Source organism: Antechinus flavipes, chromosome 2 (genome assembly GCF_016432865.1).
Source record: "Antechinus flavipes isolate AdamAnt ecotype Samford, QLD, Australia chromosome 2, AdamAnt_v2, whole genome shotgun sequence".
Classification (NCBI taxonomy): domain Eukaryota; kingdom Metazoa; phylum Chordata; class Mammalia; order Dasyuromorphia; family Dasyuridae; genus Antechinus; species Antechinus flavipes.
In genome coordinates, this window is record NC_067399.1 from 224,528,666 (window position 1) to 224,549,716 (window position 21,051).

General features: G+C 46.1%; 2 protein-coding genes across 6 annotated transcripts; one reads left to right on the forward strand and one right to left on the reverse strand.

The window, feature by feature from the left end:
• Positions 1–53: 53 nt before the first annotated feature.
• On the forward strand, positions 54–14,049 carry SLC5A6 (solute carrier family 5 member 6). Of its 5 annotated transcripts, none has more exons than XM_051976276.1 (18): positions 54–613; positions 738–1,073; positions 4,136–4,622; positions 4,769–5,319; positions 5,603–5,668; positions 6,185–6,236; positions 6,944–7,011; positions 7,173–7,327; positions 7,779–7,919; positions 8,115–8,238; positions 8,919–9,007; positions 9,532–9,644; positions 10,101–10,168; positions 10,595–10,681; positions 10,837–11,015; positions 11,218–11,321; positions 11,538–11,653; positions 11,992–14,049. In XM_051976276.1, exons 4-18 carry the CDS (start codon positions 4,912–4,914, stop codon positions 12,142–12,144), a joined length of 1,923 nt encoding a protein of 640 aa, XP_051832236.1. In that variant the 5' UTR covers positions 54–613; positions 738–1,073; positions 4,136–4,622; positions 4,769–4,911; the 3' UTR covers positions 12,145–14,049. The 5 variants fall into 5 exon arrangements, with proteins under 5 accessions (XP_051832236.1, XP_051832238.1, XP_051832239.1 ...); XM_051976278.1 differs by lacking the exon at positions 4,136–4,622 and having other exon boundaries at positions 738–879; positions 1,007–1,073; XM_051976279.1 differs by having other exon boundaries at positions 1,007–1,073.
• Positions 13,366–19,257, reverse strand: TCF23 (transcription factor 23). The gene is made up of 3 exons (XM_051976282.1): positions 18,912–19,257; positions 18,039–18,281; positions 13,366–15,495 (listed from the first exon to the last, which is right to left on the reverse strand). The coding sequence occupies exons 1-3, from the start codon at positions 19,122–19,124 to the stop codon at positions 15,319–15,321; spliced, it is 633 nt and encodes a 210-aa protein (XP_051832242.1). The 5' UTR covers positions 19,125–19,257; the 3' UTR covers positions 13,366–15,318.
• Between the last annotated feature and the right edge of the window lie 1,794 nt (positions 19,258–21,051).

Genomic DNA, 21,051 nt, shown 5'->3' on the forward strand with positions numbered 1-21,051 from the left:
CTCCCCTCTCCCACCCCCTAGCCGTGGAATGATCTTTCAGAGTAAAGTTTCGCTGGCGCCTTGAGGGCTTTGGGAGATGTTCTTTCTTTGCTGGAGAGTGGGTCCTTCCTGCCCCCAACCCTCGAGTTGTTCGACGGTCTTCTTAGGATTTCCTTTCCCGATTCCCTTTGGAGGGCAGACCTCCTTTCCTTCCCAGTCTCCATCTGAGGTCCTAGCCTGTTTTCAGCAGGTTCGGAGGGATTCCTGGACTGGCCTGCAGTTCCGGGGTCGCCTACCCAGCGCCGAACTTCAAGGACTCTAGGGACACTTGATGTACAGCTTTACGTGCCCTCAGTTAACATGGTGGGCGTAGCCTCTGTGGGCTGCATTTTCTCCAATCAGAAGACGTCGTTGCGGAGGCACGGCAGTGGTGTCATCAATCCGCGCGCTCCCGGCCCCGAATATCTCCTTCCGAGAAACCCACGTGTGTCTGTGCTACGCTGGGGGTAGCTGCCGCTGGATCAGGTTGGGGTGGGATGGGGGCGGGCCTGAAGAGCTAGAGATATCTGTTCATCTCGGAGCTGGCGTGCATTATGACTTGGAGGCAAGGAAGTGAAGAGTCTGCCAGCCAGAGGTAAGCAGTGAGGAGGGAGGGCGGGGAAGAAGAAGGATACGAGCATCCCAACCTTGAGATTAGGAAGGGAAAAGCCTTTTTTTTTCTTTTATTTTTATAATTTGGGAAGGGATTCTTTTTGCAGAATCGGGGTCAGTGCCCTTTGTGGAGGAGATTGTGGCTCGAGCTTGCTACCTGGAGACAAGAATTCTCCATCTAGAGACATCGAGTGAAACAGGGAAGAAAGGAAAGAGACTGAGTGGATGGGTGACTGGTGATAGAATAAAGTAGGGAGAGAAGAGGAGCCTAGTGGTGGTGGTGGGGGCATGTAAGGGAAGAGATAGAAATGAAGGGAAGGGAAGAGATTAAGAAAAGACCATTGGATGTCCAGATCTGCCCTTTCTTTAATCGCAGAAAAGCAAATGATGAGGAGCTGGAAAGAGATGAAGGGGACTTCTTAGCACTTGTCTAAGCAAAGGAGGTAAGGCTTTTGGGGGACACCATACCAGTCCACGTGGTGGCCTGGACTATATTTCCAGCTTTGCTGTTTTTGTGACTTGCTAATCTCCAAAATGAGGAGATTGGGTTAGTTTTCTCTAAGGTATATGTCAGTTTCAAATCCTGTAAAAGAGAAGAAAGAGGAGCCTCTGCTAGGGAGATGGGGATATAAGGAGAGGAGGATGAAGACACTGCTCTTTCAAAGAGTTTTTGAAGTTTCTTCTTCAGAAAGAAGGCAGTAGGACTTTTGATAGATTTGTGTTTAAGATGATTTGTTTGAGTATTTTTTGAGCACTTGTATGTATCTGATGGAACAAGGCCTCAGCTAGCTTACAATAGTTTATTTTTAAGACATTGGAGGTATCTGCATTTTATTTTTTTTATAATTTTTTAAATATTTGTATTTTAAAAGAGAATTCTTAAAAATTAAATCCTTCATGTAAACATATATTGTATTTAACTTATACTTTAACATATTTAACATGTATTGGTCAACCTGCCATCTGGGGAAAGGGGTGGGGGGGAAAGAGGGGAAATGTTGGAACTAAAGGTTTTGCAGTTGTCAGTGCTGAAAAATTATCCATGCATATATCTTGTAATTAAAAAGCTATAATTAAAAAAAAAAAGAAAAAAATTAAATCCGTTTTTTTTTAATCCCTAAGGAATATCAGACACAATAACAAATTCAATAAGCATTTATTTCAGTTAGTAAAGCTAATCTTTTTAATAATAGCTTTTTATTTTTCAAAATACATGCAAAAATAGTTTTCAACATTCACACTTCAAACATTTATTTATTAAGCACATACTATATGTTAAGTTCTGTACCAAGCACTAAAGATGAAAAAGGAAAGCAAAAAAAAGACATTCCTTCTTCTCAAGGAGCTCACAGTTAATGGAGGGGAGACAACATGAAACAACCATGTACAATAAGCTATACATGGAATGAATTTGATCCCAGAGAAGGGGCATTTGCATTAAGACAGAAAGTGGTAGTTAGAAAAAACTTTTTTGCAGTAAGTGGATTTAGCTGACACTTGAAGGAATCTAGGAATAGGCAGTTATCATTAACAATAACAGAAAAGTTAAGAAGAAGGGAAGACTAAATTACCCTGGCATGCATTCTATCAATAAAAAGTTATTAAAAAATTAAAAAAAAAAAGAAGGGAAGACTTAAAGAGAAAAATAATTTAGAATTGAATAGGTTGAGTTCAAGATGTTTGTGGGACATTCAGTTTGAAATAACCATGTGACAGTTGGAGATATGAGATTAAAAATCAGTACTTAAGTTATCTGCTTGTCAAGGGCACTTATCCTGTATTTGGCAAAACAAGGCCTCGGCTAGCTTTTAATAGTTCATTTCTAAGACATTGGTGATATCTGCATTTTATTTTATTTTATTTTATTTTATGCTAGTCACCTTTTAAAGGAGGATTCTTAAAAACTAAAAATCCTTTTCTTTATTTTTAACCTCAAAGGAATATCAGACACACAGTGATAAGCATTGGAGGAAATATTTCAGAGCAAGACATCTTATCCCTTTGTGTCTTCTCCCTACTTGTGAACCTGGCCCTATCTTTTAAGATTCTCCATTTCTAGATTTTAGGATATTGTTTCCTAGTTTTTTAAAGCCAGATACATATTTGGGAAGGGCATCTAGTAATCCATGAGGATTTGTCTATCCAGAAGCACATAATATTACACCTCCCTCATTTTATATAAGGAAACTATGAGATGAAGTAATTTTGATAAAAATTAATCATTTAATGGTAATGCTGGAACTAGATTCCATAGATTCCCTTTCATCTGATTCATAGGATATTCAACTGTCAGCCATCTTTCATTATTTTTGCCACAGTTGTGATCGCCTTCATCTCCACCATAATTTTGAAACACAGAATGTTGCAATAATATCAAGATTATTTTTGTGTCAAATGGAAGAGTTCCAATCAGAAACCATTGGGAAGTGGTTTATGGGAAGAATAGGGTTTATGATTATGCAGAGCATGTGATTCCTCTGATCTACCAGACCCCAGTCTCCTTCCATCTTGTTTTAGGAAATTCTTAAGTCAGGGCTGAACTTTGTGAACTCAGTCTAGTCATACTCTGCCTAGATGGCAGAGACACTTGTGGGAGGAAGGCCAGACTGTTTCCTTAAGGAGAAGAAGGAGAAGTCTCAAAAGGGAGGATTAGGCTGGGAGGAGGGGGGAGAGAACCACCGGGAGAGAGAGAGGAAAATACAAAGTAAAGTATGTTAATCAGTCTCTAGATTACATGAAAGCTAAACTCTGTTTCTAAGGTTACTTGACTGCCCCTTCCCTGATTCTTGCAGTAAAGGTTAGAAGATTAGAGTATCAGCAAGAGCACTTCTCCGCACCCACAAAGTTCTAGTGCTTTCCTTGTTTTTTTCTCTCTTGTACTGATCTCGGCTCTCTCATATTTCCCCCTGTTCCACATGCAGCACCTATAGCATTTAGTCATTGGTTTTCCCTAAATTGTTAGTTTTCTCCTGGGCAAACATGAATTTCCTGATGCCAACAGAGGTCTGGTATAATCTGTGAGATTAAAGAAGTGCCGTTTCCTTCTGCCTGTTCTCTTACCTCCTTTAGCCTAGTGTCAAGTGGTGCCCTACGAGAAACCTCCGCTGTCTGGGAATATTCCTGTACCCTGGTGTTCCCTCTGCCATTCACCCACTCCTAGGCCTCTCTGGGCTTGGTTTAACTTTGTGGCCATAGGGGTCACTGCTCCCCAGCTGTCAGGGGAACTCAGGCTTTAAAGATTAATTCTATGAAAGGCTGGAATGGAACTTTACTCTTTAGTTGTGGGAATTTGTTCACGCCCCCATCCTTGGCCCCACCTCAGCCAACTTAAAAGATCAGATCCTTAGTCCCTTGTCAGAACTCTAATCAGAGGAAGCTTGACAGCTCTTGCCACTTGACCAGCCAAGCTGAACTTCTGTAGCAGGATCTCATCTCCAGGTGTGTGTCTGCCCCTAGGAAAGTCACTGTCATGTCTGCCTTCCCTTGATCTTCCTTCCTTCTCCAGGTCTGAGCCCCTCAGCTTCACCAGTACTCTTCTATGTTTCTGCAAAGGGAGTAGTTCTGAGAGTTGGAGGAAGGGGGGCCATATTGTGACTGGGGATGTAAAGAGTAGCGTTTGTAGCGGAGAATTGCAAGGACATGGAGTTACTTCAGGAGGATACTGAAAAGAGACATCAAAGGGGTCGAGGAGGACATCGAGAGGTTGGGAGCTTGTGACCAGAAGTACTGATTGAAACAATGAAATGGTTAATCTTACCCTCCCATTCCCTGCTGGGGTCTGGCGCCAGACGGCCTCCACCGCCGTGGTGAACTGTAATTCTTGGTCCTGTGCTGTGTTGACTTTTGTCTCGCTGTTGGAGTGGCGACCCTCCAAGGGCTTTGCGTTTGAGCAGATCCGTAGCTCCTCGCCAGGCCTGATGGCTCCTCTCCTACCTTTGTGCTGGCTTTCTGCCCTACTCCATCATCCTCTAGCCTGTACTACAGAGACATAGGTATATAACATCTGTCTGCTCTCAAGTCTTTCTGTAGTCCAAGGCTTCAGGCATGGGAAGCACCAAGGGGACTGGGAGTGAGAGGAGGAGGACTGGCCTGACTTGGTATGAGTTCCCTTGACAGGATTCCCTGATTCCCTTGACAGCTTGGCTTCTACCATGCCCCCCGGCAGAGGAGGAGAACTGTGAGGAGAGTGATTGGGCACCAGGTTGTAGTTGCAATCCATCTTTTGCCTTTGCCCGGCTGGAAAGCATTGCAGAATCTGTGAGGGATACCTAGGTACAGGGCATGGGCATCAGAGAGTTCTATGCGGGGGTAAGTCCTTCTGCCACAGCCCTCCCGACGACGACCCCTCCGACGACCCCGTCCCACTTCACCGTTGTGGACTATGGAGTCTGTGTACTCTTGCTGGTGTCATCGCTTGCCATCGGGCTGTTCTATGCCCGGCGAGGCAGGGGCCAGAACACGGTCCGCCAGTTCCTATTGGCTAACCGTAGCATGGGCTCCTTACCTGTGGCGCTCTCCCTGCTTGCCACCTTTCAATCAGCTGTGGCCATCCTAGGAGTACCTGGGGAGATCTACCGTTCTGGCACTGAGTATTGGTTCCTAGGCTGCTCCTACTTACTAGGTCTGCTGGTGCCTGCCCATATCTTCATACCCATCTTCTACCGACTGAATATCTCCAGTGCTTATGAGGTGGGTGGAAAGGGAAGATGATACAGGGATGGGGAGGAAGGGTTTTCAGGCTCTCATATCCCAGGGTTTTTCCTATCCCCTAAGAGTAGACTGTCAAAATGACAGGGAGATAGGGCAGAATTCCCAAAATCTGGTCTGTGGTGGAATTAAATAAGATTTTCCCCTGCTATTCCTTGCCCTCTCTGCCTCCATAAACAGCATGAGATCAGAAATGTGGGATGAAGGAGAAGGTGGGGAAATTTAGGCTTTGACATGATTCTTTTTGCCCTGACATTCTATCTAGTATCTGGAGCTTCGATTCACTAAGGTTGTGCGACTGTGTGGAACCATAACCTTCATCTTTCAGATGGTAAGTAGGAAAAGGATAATAGGAAGTTCGGTGTGGAACGGGGCATGCATTTTTCAGATCTGGCCCATGTATTAATTTGTTTTATTTAACTGTATTTTGTTACAAGGAAGGATCCTATTCTTGTGAAGTTGTTGGAGTAATATTAATGATTTTTTTTTAAAAAAAGAAGATAGGGAATGAATGGGGCAGAGGGGAATACACAGGAAATTAACATAATCCTTCCCTCATTTGCCTCCCCTGGCACAAAGAATGTGGGCATACACACCCACACACGTAGATAGATAAAGAGATATCCCTGTTGCCCTAAACTGTGAAATATTCTCAAGCCCTGGGTTGGAACTATGGAGACAAGCAAAGGACTAAAAGAAGACACAGACAAGAGTACATGGGTACAAAGGAGTAATGTGGGATATTGGAGCTGAAATATAGTTCTTTCTCCCCTTCCCACTCTTTCTTATTCCGTCTCTGACTCTTTCATTTTCTCTTTTCCTCTTTCCTCCTTCCTTCGTCCAATAGGTGATCTACATGGGTGTTGTTCTGTATGCCCCAGCCTTGGCACTCAATGCAGGTAAAAAGTCATGGCCCCTGTATGGGGCTGGCAGAATGCCCAAGAAATGAAAGAGGATAGAGCTTTCCAAATAAGAATCAATGTAGAAAGGGAAGATTTGTCACTTTGGACTAGTTTGTGTGAGGGAAATGATAATTCAGGTAACTAGAAATTTGTTAATCACTACTCAGTCTGAATTGATTACAAACAGCTCTTGGTGTTATTATTCAAGTACTTTAAAATCAAGGAATGATTCACTTTGATTTTAGAGTGACATGCATCAAGGCATCTGTCTTTACCAGAGTATTCTCAGCCTGCATTTGAAAACTTTTTGAATTGAATTAAATTGTGTCTGAGGAAAAAACTAAAAGCTGAACACACCAGATATGATAACCAACCTTGGCTCTAGAGAAGAATTAAGAAAATACATCTCCCCTTTTCTTGGTAGAGGTGGGAGGAAGAGCTATAGGGCTAGCATATGACACATATTGTCAGACAAGAGTTGATATAGTGAGGTGCTTTTTTCTTACTCTATTACAAGAGCAGAGCTGGAGGAATATATTTCAGAAGTGAAAGTTATTTGAAGATAAAAATATTTATATGCATAGATTGTGTGTATATATGATTGTAATTGTGGTTGTTTTATGAAGATCAGTTGTATTTAGGAACCTTCCCCTAGTGAGGATTTTTTTTTTTTTTTTTTTTTTTTTTTTGTTATTTGCTTACAGTGACAGGCTTGGATCTGTGGGGCTCAGTGCTGGCTCTAGGCATTGTCTGTACTATCTATACAAGTCTCGTAAGTGCTCTGTGCCTTGAGAAATGGGATAGGATGGGATGGAATGGGGGCAAAAGTAGCTGTGATCCTGAAAGGATCCCAAGACCAGGACACCAGGAGGAAAGTGGGTGGGCCTGGATTCCAGATGTTTGGAAGAAAAGCTGTCTTCTTTTGTTCTGCAGGGGGGGCTGAAGGCAGTTATTTGGACAGATGTGTTCCAGACAGCTGTCATGTTCCTGGGACAACTAGCTGTGGTCATTGTGGGGGCTGCCAAGGTGGGCGGCATTGGGCGTGTTTGGGACGTGGCTTCACAGCATGGCCATATCTCTGGGATTGAGTGAGTACTCCCCTACTCCCAAAACAGCTGTAACATGTGGGAACTTGTGACCCGAGATCTATCCACAAGGCAGCTGCTCTAAGCACTAAGTGGAATTCTGAGACAAGAAGGAACCTGATAATTAAAGAAAGCAAGGGAAACATCAGGTCCTTGGGGCATTTGAAGTGTCCAGGGAGCCAAAATTTTACCTGAGAATTCAGGTGTGGTATGGGTAGAGGGCCATCCCTAGCACATATATACAGGACTTGTAGGGGAGAAACAGAAGAGCTTATTTTACTTAGTTGGAACATTCACCTTCTGGATTTTCCCCTCAGTGCATCTAGCATTTGTGTAGTGGTTTGGACTTTGGGTGTTCTCTTTCATTTTCCATCCTGGCCCCAGTCTTTGTGCCTTCTCAAAGGAGTGCAGGGAGTCTATCCAGGGACCCATCAAAAGGTGATCTCTCTTGCAGCCTGAATCCAGACCCATTTGTGCGGCACACCTTCTGGACTCTGGCTTTTGGGGGAGTCTTTATGATGCTCTCCTTATATGGAGTAAATCAGGCCCAGGTTCAGCGCTACCTCAGCTCTCGCACCGAGAAGGCTGCCATTCTGTAAGTTGAAGGAAAAGGGAGAGATAAGAGGAGAGGGATTCTTGGGGAGTCTGTTGGAATGGTTGTACCTGGAATGGCAGCCACACCTCAGAACTATGGGATCCCTTCTCTGCGACTCTTCTGGAGACTTGGGTGGTTGTGTCCCGGCACTCTGTGATGTATATGCCCACCCTCACTACCTGTCTTCTCTTGCAGTTCCTGCTATGCTGTATTCCCCTGCCAGCAGATAACACTCTGCATTGGCTGCCTCATTGGTCTTGTTATGTTTGTCTATTACCATGACCATCCCCGGGCAGAAGCTCAAGTTTCCTCTGACCAGGTGAGTCTCCTATAGGACATCGTACAGCTCTGCCATAAGAATAACAGAGCATAAAGCACTTTTCTTGGCAGTAGAATGTAAGTTCCCTGTGAATAGGGACGTTTTCATCTGCCTTTGTATCCTTGGCACAGATAAGGAAATTATGAGATTAAGTAGCTTGCCCTAAGTTACATAGCTAGGAAGTGGCAGAACCTGGGATTCAAATACAGATCTTTCAATTCCAAATCCAAGACCTTTTCCATTGTTCCACTTCTGTGTGGATATTGAAAGCTTGCTATGTGCCAGCCTCTCTGCCACTTCCTTCCCTAACCCCTGTGAAAGCAGGCACCCTGTCTTAATCATTTTAGTGTCTCTCTCAGCCTCTATCAGCTGGAGTTGGAAGCTTAACATCAAGCCCTTTAACTCTAAATCCAGAATTCTTTCCTCCTCCTAATCATGCTATTAAGGCCCAGTATGGTGAAACATTCATACAGGCAACATTCTCCTACACCTCCCACTGCCATACACATAGACATACATATTCATCTTTTCCTAACTCCTGCTGCATTCCAGGTTTGGGATGACCTGGCTGTCTTGGGTGCTTTGAGGTATCTGTAATATCCCACAGAGGGTTGGGAAGGTCCTGTGTTTGACCCATCACCATAGCTCCTAGACCATTGAATGCACTGCTTTGTCCACAGCTGGTTCTGTACTTTGTGATGGATATCCTGGGGGAACTGCCTGGCTTGCCTGGGCTCTTTGTTGCTTGTCTCTTCAGTGGTTCTCTCAGGTAAGGTTTTCTCGGTAACTCCTTACAGAACTAACGATGCTGTTTCTTGGCCCTATGTCTGAGGTCGTGCAGGTTGGAGAGCATAGTCCTGCTTGCCCTGAGTGGGAATCTCAGAAGGTGGAGCACTTTGTGACCTGCTTTTATTTGCATCCTTCAAGTTTGGCAAAGAACTCCATTATCTGGGCAGACCAAATAGGAAGGCTATCTTCCAGAATGTCCTCCCTCTTTTTCCATGGATAGCTTTTTCGTGGATGACACTAAGTCACTCTCTGAAATTAAGGCCCTTTAACAGAATTTATCCTTGAGCTCTGCCACCTAAAAAGAAGGCTGGTTCTGCTTAGTATTTCCTTGATCTACTAGCAAAAGGCCATTCAGGCTATTGACTAGGATGACAGCTCTCCTGTAATATTTTCACAACTTTATCCATACTCCATGTGTTACAATCAGTTGTGCTACTTAGTGCAAAAACCTCCCAGTTCTGCCCTGGAGGCAGAGCAAATCTCCATCTTCATCTTGCTTTTCAGCACTATCTCCTCAGCTTTTAATTCACTTGCGACAGTCACCATAGAGGATCTGATCCGGCCCCACTTCCCGGAAATCTCAGAGAATCGTGCCACTTTGATTTCTAAGGTCCTTGGTAAGCCCTTATTCCCATAACCTCACTCTGGTAGCTTTCTTGAGAGTAAGAAGACAAGGGCTGAGGTGTTCTGTCTTTATATCCACAGCCTCTGACACATAATAATTAATAAGGGCTTGTTGGATTCAATTGAATTGACTCTTCTATATTTTTTGTTACTTTCAAACTCATCATTTCCATTGTGATTTGACTTAAACATTTGTTCCTAGCCCAAACTGAGCTGGCTTCTTTACTTGGATAATTAAGCACATAGTTGATTCAGTATTTAGAATATAAAGCCCCTCTTGTGTCTGAGCACGAGAAGCCCCAGGCTGCTTTGGGAGAGTAAAGAAAGAGGCTCCTGGGTGGGAGAATCTGGGAAAACCTTAAAAGGAGGCAGAAAGGAGTTTAGTTCTGCTTCTTCCTCCTTCCATATTAGGATGCATCTCTTTGTCTTCTTCCTTTCTCCTTCTCTAGCTGTAGTCTATGGCCTGGTGTGTCTGGGAATGGCCTACGTTTCCTCCTTAATGGGGCCTGTGTTGCAGGTGAGGAATACAGTGGGAATGTAAGGAATACATTCCTTAGGGATGTTGGGGGAGGGTGGGACGTGAGGTCAAGGTAGGAGTTGGCTTCCCCTAGTTAGAAATGACCTTCATGTTCATGCTTAATCATCCACTTGTGTTTACCTATGAATTACACTGATGAAGCATAACTCTTGGCAGCTCCAATGTTTAAGCTTAATTTTTTATTTGTAAATTGAGTGGATTGAGTAGAAATTGTAGAAAGCTTACCCCTATGGAAAGGAATCCCAAAGAAATTCCTCATCCCCCCTCCTTATTCTACTCTATGAGGTGACTGACGGGAAGAACTCTCCAAGTCCTGGGAATTAGGAATGAATAGGAAGTAGTAGTTCCCACATATCTATGAGGCTACTAAGTATGTTGCTTTGTTTCTTGTTTAACCCATTCCAGGCAGCAATCAGCATCTTTGGGATGGTTGGGGGGCCTCTGCTTGGACTCTTCTGTCTTGGCATTTTCTTCCCTTGTGCCAACTCAACTGTAAGTGTTCCCTGTCGGCCGGTTGCAGAGGTAGCCCCAGGGAGGGCCAAGAAGCCTGGGTCAGGGCCTTGATTTGGCAGTGGGGAGGGGAGGGGGTGTGTGCTTGGGAGAAATGGGGGGAGCCGCTGAATTCTCAGTAGCAGTATGTGGTGCAGGGTGCCGTGGTGGGCCTGCTGGCTGGACTCATCATGGCCTTCTGGATCGGCATCGGAAGTATGGTGAGCAACATGACCTCGAGGATGGTGTCCTCTCCACTCAATGGCACTGTCTTCCCCTCATATAGAAACACGACGGTGGTCTCCATGACCACACTGATGCCCTCCGCAGGGTCCAAGTGAGTGAAGGCTGGGTCTGGGGAGGGAAAGAGGGAAGGGGCTGTTCCTGGTGGGGGGGTAGAGGAGGGGGCTATTCCCAGGGACCATCCAAGGCTTGGGAATGTGCTTTCAAGAGGTCAGATGTAGAACATCAAGAGGAAGGCTCAGGATGTTGTGGTGCCTCAAGGTCGCTGTTGCTCTCTTTCCTTCTGCTCCTCCCAGGCCCACCGGACTGCAGCGGTTCTACAGCCTCTCTTATTTATGGTACAGTGCGCACAGTTCCACCACCGTCATTGTCATCGGACTGCTTGTCAGTCTCCTCACTGGTAAGGAGAAACCAAGCTGGGGGCAGGTGGAAACGATAATGGGGGACCGTATAGGAAGTAGGGGTTGGAGGAGCTTTTGGGAGGAAGCAATTCTCTGTGCCAGGATTTTTATCTAAAATGTGTGAGGATAGAAGAGCATTGATGAAGAAATGATTGCTTTAGGACTGGGGAGAGCTGAGGACCTAAGAGAGACTAATAAGGACCTGTGGTCTTTAGGTGGAACAAGGGGCCAGCCCCCAAACCCTCGGACGATTTACCCAGTGTTGCCGCGACTGTTGGCCCTCCTGCCCATCTCCTGTCGGGATCGACTGCCCTGCCAGGACTATAGTGAGGTAATACATGTAGTATTTAAATACCTTTTTACTTTTGTTCTTTATGTACCCTCCCCCATGTCTTCTCCAGCACCTTCTTATCACATCCATTCCCTTACCTTGCCTGATTTTTTCTCCCATTTTTCTTTTCTTTTTTCTGACAATTGTGAAGTTTTTCTAAAGACTTCATGGGAGATTCCTGACTTGACCCATATCATATGCCTTGGTCTTCACAGAGTAGAGGAAAGAATCATCTCTTACATTTTCCCATCTGTATAAAGTGGGGTCTAGAATCCTTCCCCAGGCCTCCTATCTCTCTAATTCTAGCCTCCCAACCTTACTACTTGTTTTGTCTCCAGGATTTCTCCTATAAGACAGAAAAGATACCAGAGAAGCTGAGCAATGGAATGCTGACTGGTATAGGGGAAGAGGAAGTGGTGGCAGCCCCTGAGCAAGGCCACATCCAGGGAGACCATGGTCATTCCTTCATACTACAGGAGACATCACTGTGACCTGGGAGCAGAACAGGATCTGCTGTCTTTGTTTCTCCATCCACCCACAAGGCAAATGCATAATGCATCAACCCTCTCCCAGTAAACCAAGAGTGAGCCAGTGTCTGCTCCAGCAGGGAAATCTGAGCCTGGTGATCTAGTGTGCACCAAAGAACCTCACGATAAGATTTTCTGTCACTCACCATCTTGTTATTTCTGATTATTGTTGGACTTTCTCATGCTCCTAAGCAGAAAGGAGTCTATGCAGAAGAGGAATCAATTATTGTCTCCAAGGAGATTAAAAGGGATCTCACGGGAAATGGGTTTAACTTCAAACCTTCCATTTCCCGCAAGTGTAACTTCGTACACCAATCCAAGACCTGGATGACAAGTTGCCAATGACCCAGCCCCAACAGCCCCCAAAAGACACAAAATTCTCCAGACAGAGACATGGTCCGGTCCCCAGGACCTCCCTGTGGTGGAAAACACGTCTGTTTTGCTCCTGTTGCTAATCAGAACTAAAGGGTTTCATAGGCCCTGGTAGGTAGGTTAGACTGGTAGATGAAGCTTCTAGCATACTCTAAAGGAGCAAATGAGGTAGGAGAGGCCCTGAGTAGAGGCCCAAGCAAAAAGCACTGACTAGCTGGCTTCTGTCTGCCCTCTAACTGATCCTGGTCTCCCATCAGTGGTCCCGATTGGTCTATCGCTCCGTGCCATCCCCCGGAATGTCATTCTGCCTCTTGTTGAGGTTTCTTCACATATGGGGAATACAGTTCTTTTACCTGGATTCATCTCACCACCTCTTTATTGCAGCTGTCTTGGGCCCACTCTGAAGGCACTTCTTTTTATGGTATAAATACTATAAAAGCCGTCACTGGGAAACTCATTTCCCAAGTCCTCTTTATTCCCTGTCCTTTCGGTTGCCTTCCTTTTTTCAGTCCCTCTTCTTCGTCTTGGTCAATGGCTCGGGCCTTCCTTGCTGATAAGCAGAAGCTCTTAGGAGCCAGGCCTGCACTTGGAGAGGGGCTCTTTGGCCCCATGATAAGATTTAAACGGTCATTCCCTTCAGCCCCAGAAAATGTGACAATCAGATCCTAAGTAGGGGCAAGGTCAGGGTTCTCCCCCCCACAATCCCCCCCTACTGTCCTACCTCTGATCTGGCACACCTACTATCTGCCTTCCCTCGAGAGAAAAGAGTTCATGTAGTGTGTGACGTCCTGAAGTAAGGAGTCCATGACTCTCTTGAGACTTGAAGCAGATAGATATATTTACTGAGAAGGTTAAGGGAGAAATAGGCAGTTGAAGAGACTTCCCCACCCCAAACTAAGCTAGCTAATTCTAACCCTTCTGTTATTCCCTGGAAAGATTGCTCCCCTGTCCTTCATCCCTGGAGTGTGCATTGCCAAACTTTCTCCCCCTTCAAAATCCTCCCCCCTCATTCTCCCCAGCCCAGGCCATCTTGGCCTAATGAAGAAGATGTAGCTATTCAACTTTTAAAAATAGAATATTTGAGCTGGACTTTTATGGTCTTGGAGTGAGGAACACTGTGCTCACACCCTCCTCCCACACCTGGACACTCCACAGCCCCCAATTCCCTCCCACCCCCAGTGCAGCTGCCTGAGAAGCAACTCCATCCAAGCTCCCCATAGCCTGGTCCTAAGCAGATTTATGAGTTTAGCCTTGGCTGAGGCCTCCTTCTCATGGCTTCCAGCCATGTCTCAACTGCTCCTCCACATCCTGGGCAGCCCCAGAGCTCAAACTCTCCCTGTTTCCTCTTTTACCCCACCTCAATAATCTGATCTTTCTCCTCCAGCCTCATTCTTCTCTGTGCCCCTGACCCCTAAATTTGTACCTTCATCTTAGAATTCAGGTCTATGGCCTCTTTGGTCTTAAGTATTGAAATAAATGTTCCTTAATGTTCCCATACCTCTGTAACAGCTTCTATGTAAGGACCAGTTTGGAGGAGACTAAAATCTCTCTTCCATCCCTATGCCCCATCAGACCCTTAGAAGGTTTTGGGCTGAGGGCTGATCCTGAGAATAATACTGCCTCCAAATGTGCTTTGGGCTCCGTTTCATGTTACTTTACAGGGAGAGAACTTCTTGGTTGTAGTGACCACCAGTGCAGGTCAGGATGAACCTGCAGAGTAACATTTGTCCTGTTAGAGAGAGGCCTAATGTGGTTGGCAAGTGCACTGGTTCTAGAATCACTTGACAGAGATTTGTAGGATTCAAGTCCTACCTCAGATGCATGCGACTTTAGGCAGTCACAACCTCCCTGGAACTTAATTTCCTCAACTCTTAAAAATGTGTTAGACTAGATGGTCCCTGAGGGCCCTTCTAGTTTGGGGTTTAGGATCTAGTAATACTGAAGTAGATAGACAACGCAGCTGGGAAATTGGAAATGTAAGAGCTGAGGATTTGTTTACATGTAAATTTGATTTGCAGAGGAAGGAAAAGGAATGGAGAAGGAAAGTGGCAGAGTTCAGTAAAGGACAAAAATGGACATTTAGGGCCTATATCTGGAAGAGTAAGAAGTAAGAATTTGTGAATGTCCTGCTAATGAGGGCTATCTATCTGGTCACCTTCAATTTGGTTTACATTAGAACCAACTATAGTACACTCTTCCATCATTCCAGTGATGCTTCTTTGGTCCTTGGGTCAAAATTGGTGCTTAGTTCTTATTACAGTTTTGAACTTGGCTAAGATGCATTGAACAGCCTCCTTTCCTTAATTCTCATTGGAGCTGAATGTCTTGCTACACCTGCCATCCAAGTCCTCTCCATCTTTGCCCTTGGCTATTCTCAGGTTGCAAAGAATTAAGATCTTCACAAAGAAGACAAGAGGGAGAGATGTTTTTGAAGATTCCATCTCTCCAACATGATAATAAACATCCAAAGCTGTCAATCCCAACAATGGGAACTGAGTCCCTCTGAAGCTATATTTCAGAGCCAAGTCCCAGTACTTCTGCCTTCAACTGCCCTGTTGCCCCTTAAGCCAAAAAATCCCCCTCCCTGCTCACTCCCTAAGCCCCAACTTCATAAGGAATGTGTATGTACCGGGGAATTCTGAAAGCAGACTCTGAAATGGACCTGGTAGGCTAGAAAGTCATAGAAGGGATAATAAGTAAGGCCAGATTGAGGGAGTTGGCCCTTTCACTAAGTTAAGGGGCCAAGCACAGGGAAAACAAATGAAATTATTTGCCGCTGCGAGTTGGTGAGACTGGCTTGGGAGGAATGAATTCCACCTCTCCAGGGACTTGGGGGCTGATTGCTGATTCCCACATTCTCTGGCCAGGAGCACTGGTAGTAGGAGGGTCAAGGCCAGATGGCCCCAAGGCTCCAGCATAGAGGCGAGATCTCATTGGCCATTTCTGCAAGACATGAGGATAGGAAATAAGTAATGTTAACAATACATGTAACAGAAACCTCAAATCATCTTCTTGCAGATCCTGAACTCTTTGAACTCAAATCCAACCTTCCTTTAATATCTCTACCTCATTAAACTTCATGCACCCCATGAAATTACTTTGCTTTTAATTTGTATTTACATCTATATCAATGTGATGTTCTCCCACTCTCCCCGGGAAAAGCAAGCTCAGGAGGACTGGGACTGATTCAGTTGTCTTTTGTTTCCCTAGTACCTGGCACACAATTGATTAAGTGCTGGTTGAAAGGTCAAATTAAAACTGATAAGAGACTCAACCTGAAATTCCAAAAGCAGGTAGAGAATGAAACTCCACCCACTCTGAAGACAATGCTTGGGCCTGGCAAAGTTGACACTAGTTGGAGGTCATGAGGAGCCTATATCCACCTTGAGGTCATTAAATGAGTACCAGAATTCTGCCTAATGTAACTGGCCAGTGAAAATTTGGTACCTGTTGTCCATTCCCTGTACTGCTCCATCCCAAACCTTTCTCATGGGGTCCCTGAGTAAGGAGAAGCCTGAGCCTCTATCCCTTTGACATAGCTCATCAGAGATTCATAGAATTTAAGGGTTAGGAGGGACTGTGACCATCAAGTCTAACTCACTCCTAAAAGAATCCTCACTAATGTTTTCATCAACTATTCTTGAAGGCTTTCTGGTGAGGATCCACTTATCCATTCTGGAATTAATCTAGTCTGCAATTGGATTGCTCTAATTATTAGGCAGTTCTTCCTGAATTTGACTAAATTCTCTAATTGTTAATTTTAAGGCAATGGTTCTGGAGCCAAATAGTTATCATCTCCACAGCCATTCTCAAAATGTGGCCCCAGGACCAAGACCCTTTCAAGGTGGTATACAAGAACAAAACTTTTTATAATAAAAAATTTTTAACTTCCAAAGCAAACTGCAAATATAGATAGATCTAACCCAAATAAACAAGTTCTTTGGAGTCCTTAAGTAGCTTAAAGAGTAAGCAGATCCTGAGACCAAAAAGTTTGATAACCATTTGCTACAAAGGAAAAAACATTTGTTTCAGTGTTAGAAACCCTGGGTTTGAGCCCCACCTTTTCCACTTGGAAACCACTTCCCTTACTGAAGCCAAGTTTTCTCATCTAGAGAATGAGGAGGTTGGCGTTTTCTAATATATGAAGCCTTTTTCTTTAGCTGGATGAAAGGTAGAATGAGATGGTAGCCCATCCCTTTCCCTACCTCTTTAACTAATCAAGTCAATTGCATTACCTATGTTATGTCAGGATTATCATTCAAAATTCTCACCCCTTTGGACTCAGATTCTTGGCTTTGAGTTTAATTTTCCTACTCCAGAACTTCCAGGTAATTTGTCTACTAACAGCTCACCACCTTTCATGTTTTTAGATAATTGTTAGGGTTATGTGAAAAATGGTGGTGGGGGCGTAGGGCATAGAGAGTTAGACTTAGAGACAGGAAGACTTGTCAAATCTTGCTTTCTATACTTAACAAATTTTGTGAACCTGGACAATTCACACACTCTCTAAGGCTCAGTTTTTCTATCTATAAAATGACAATGACAATAGTTATCTCATAAGGTTGTTTTGAGGATAGGATATTAATGAAAAATGCTTTGAAAACCTTAAAGCGCAATATAATATTTTTTTTTTAAGAAGAAAGAAAGAAATCTCTCCCCTTAACTAATCTGGCAATGGGCCTTACCAAACTTAGGCAGGGCCTTGGGATAACAGAGACAGTGTCCAGAAAGTTTCTCCAGCCCAGGAGGACCACTCAGAGATTGCTCCCTACTACGCACAAGCTTTGAGAATGATAATGGTATATCAAGCTATTTTTCTAAATCCAGTGTTACAACTCTGTCAGGATAAGGCTTCAGAATAGGGCTTTAGTGGAAGAAGTTTTTTAATAAACTCAAATATTTTCTTGATGCTATTTAATTTTAAAAATCATCAGAATAGTGTCATAAATAAGGCTACAGTTAAGTTTCTGGGCTGACACAGTTGACCCCCACCCAATACGGTTTTCCAGGAATAAGAGCTGCCCCTTGCCCATACTCTACCGCCTGTGTTCTGAGGAGAGAGAGCTGCTGTGGACAGAGATGTGCTGGGTAAGCGCCTTGGTCCCCAAACCTGTTTTCCAGCAAAGGAGGGCTGTACAGTATTGTTAGGAAATAATTACTGGGAGCCGGCCAGCCAAGTGTTTTCCTAGCTATCCTTCTCAGACAGGGTCGGCCTCAGAGCTGCAAGAGACCACGGAGGCCGTCTAATCCAGGACTTTCATTTGAGAGAAAAGGGCGTTGAAGCCTCGAGGAGCAGCCCCCGGTCACCTTTTCACTACAGCCGCTCCTCTTTCTGAAATCTGTTCTTGGTTCCTCCCCACAACCCACCAAGCCCCTGCCTTCTCAGCCTTCCCACCATGCCTGAACCTGCCAGGGTGTTTGCCAAGAAGAGCCCGCTGTCTCAGGTCCCCTTCACCCCCTCCCAGGGAGAAGAGTCTCGCAGTTACCTTGAGAGGGTGCAGGTAGCGGAGCCCACGCAGGAAGGGGGGCCAGGCTGCCCCCGGCAGCTCCTGGCCCAGCGCTTGGGTGAGGTGGGCTATGTAGCTCGTGGCCAGGACGAGGACATCCAGTTTCGAGAGCTTCGTGTCCGGGGGCACTGCCGGTAATGCTGCTTGCAGAGCCAGAAAGGCCTGGCGCAGAGTCCTTACTCTACTCCGCTCCCGGGCTGCATTCTCTGGGCTGGACTCGCCCTGTGTAGGGGCCCAGGACAGAGAATTAACGCTGCCGTCCTTCCTCCCAAGTGGGCTATTTGGCTCCTTTCTCTCCCTGTGCCAGCCCATGGCACCTCCTCCCAAAACCTAGTTCTCAGCCTCTGACTGACAATGAGCCCCATTCTGAAGCTCTGAAACTCAGGCGTTAGGCTTAGGTGAGCTGCGGAGAGGTGAATGACAGTGGCAATAATCACCAGCGTTTCGATATTACTTTGCATTTTACAAAGTTCATCCCTCCTACCGTGGTATGGTGGGTCACACAAGCACTATGAGCTCCACTTTACAGATGGGAAAATGGAATCCCTCAAAGGGCCGACATGATTTGCCTGGGTCAGCCGGGGCAAGGCTGGGATCTGGACTCCCCGGCCAGCCCTTTCCCAGTGTTCCGTGCCAGAGCAGGTGCCCGCCGTGCCAGCGGTGAGCCCTCTCGAGGAGGGCAGCGCTAGCGAGGTCTAGCTCCAGCCCTCCAACATGGCACCTTGCTGCCACCCTCCTGCCGTAGCCTCCACTTGGAGGCTCTCCTCGCCCGACTCCCGCCAGGCCCATCTTCCCCCGCCCTGGCGAGTCAGACCGCCGTTGACCTTCTCTGGGGATGCCCTTTCTCCTTACCCTGCCAACGGCCAAGCTCCTGGCCCTGGGATTATGGATGGCGGGGCCCGGTCTGATCCATCTCTGGCTGCCCCAGCTAGTCTCCCCCCACAGTCCCTGCTTGGCCTTCATCAGGCGGCCCCGCTTCCTGTCAGTGCCCAGCGCCAGCCCAGGTCCGCCGGGGCCGCCCAGGCCAGGCATCCTGGGAGAAGCCCTGGCTTCTCTCTGCGTCATGTCACCCTGCCGGGATGGGTGCTGCCCACCGCGCAGGGAAGCAGCTCCCGTGTGGGCCCCTGGGCTGGGGCTGGCCGGAGCTGGATGGTCAGCTGGCCAGGAGTGTCTTTATCTGTGGGAGCTGGCGCCAACTCGGCCCCGCTCCACTCCTCGCTCTGGGAAAACCGCCCACCCAGCCCATCCCCCTCAAGAACCTCCTGCTTGCCTTGCACCCCAGCCTGGGCAGGGGGAGGACATTGTGAGCTGGGGGGGGAGGAGGCTGATGTCCATGGGAGTGGCTAGGCACGGGGAGGGGGTGCTGAGGGAGGCTGGAGGGTAGATGGGAGCTGGAATCCATCCCCCTTCGTCAGGCCCCACTCTGAGAGGATTCTTGTGGTGGCCTTGGAGCTCGGCTTTGGGACACCAGTCCTGCCTGCTGGAGTTCAGATACTGAGACCCAACTCCTCCCCCAGCCCGCTCCCCCAAATCCCATCTAGTTCTTGGGAAATGGTGTCTCAGGACTGCGGAGCCCGGGAGGAAGTTCTCCTGTCTCCCTTCAAGGGAGAGCGTTCTTTCCCCTCACTCGGCAAGCATTTACTAGGCTTACCGGGAGGCTGGGGCATGCTCCTGCCCTCAAGGAACTTCCCCAGCCGAGGGGAGAGGCAGAAGGGGCAGCCACGCGTCAAGTGTGACACAATTTGGGCCTCCAGATCTAGAGAAAGTACAGAGAAAACGTGGCCAGAGTTTCAGAGGACTTGGATCTAGGCAGGCTGCGTGGAGGAGGTGCTTCCTAAGCCGGACCTTAAAAAATGTCTTCGGGAAGGGCCAGCTGAGAAACAGAACTCGTTCCAAGCGTGGAGGGGAGGGGAGGTGGGGGCATGGGTTAGCCGCCAGGTAAATGCCCGAATGTAGGAGGTGGCTTGGAGTGGGAACAGCCAGTTTGGCTAGAATGCAGAGTGCAGGAAAAGGAGGGGTGGGAAACAAAGATGGAAAGAGAGGTTAAGGTGGATCACAAAGGTCCTCCAATGCTAGGGAAAGGGTTTTCTATTTTTTCCTGGAGGCTGTAAGTCACTGGAGGCTTTTCTTTAGAGCAATGATGGGGTTTCTTTCAGATCCTGGGAAAGTTCTTTTGGTTTGTGTGTGTGTATTTTTAATGTTCAATACATGTAAAGACAGTTTCCAACACTGATTTTTGTAAGACTTTGTGTTCCAAGTTTTTTCTCCCTCCTCCCCAAGATAGCAAGCAATCCAATATAGGTTAAACATGTGCAATCCTTTTAAACACATTTCCATACGGTCCAAACATATTTCCATAAACATATTGCTGGGAAAGTTGTTTTGACAGCTAAGTGAAGGATGGATTGGAAATAGGGGAGAAGCTAGAAAGGCTGAACATATGGAAGACAACTGAGAGGCTACGGCAAGGATCCAGGTAAATGGATAATGAGGTCTTAAACTAGGATGGTGGCCATGAAAGTAGAAAAAGGCAGAGGCAAAAGACACTGTAAAGAATCTGCAAGACTTGGAAAACTATTTTACATGGGAATTAAAGGATTTCAAACCAAGGTATATATGGTGATACCTGCTACAGAATTAGGGAATTTGTAGAAGGGGCAGGTTTGAGAGTAGGATGATGAGCTCTATTTTGATTATATTGAATTTGAGGTGCCATCAGGTGAAGGTATCAGGCAGACAATTAGTAAAAGCAGAGTAAAATTTAGAAGAGAAATTAGGATGGGAGATATAAAGTTAGGGGTCATCTGCATAGTGGTGAAAATTGAAGTTATGGAAGTTATGGGGCTCACCGGGGAATGTCAGGAGAAAAGAGAAAAGTCTCGGGATGAATCTTTGAGAATAAACCATTCTTAGGGAGCAAAAGGTTTTGATGGAGAATCACGTGAGAAAAGAGAAAAGGTCTCAGGATGAATCTTTGAGAATAACCCATTCT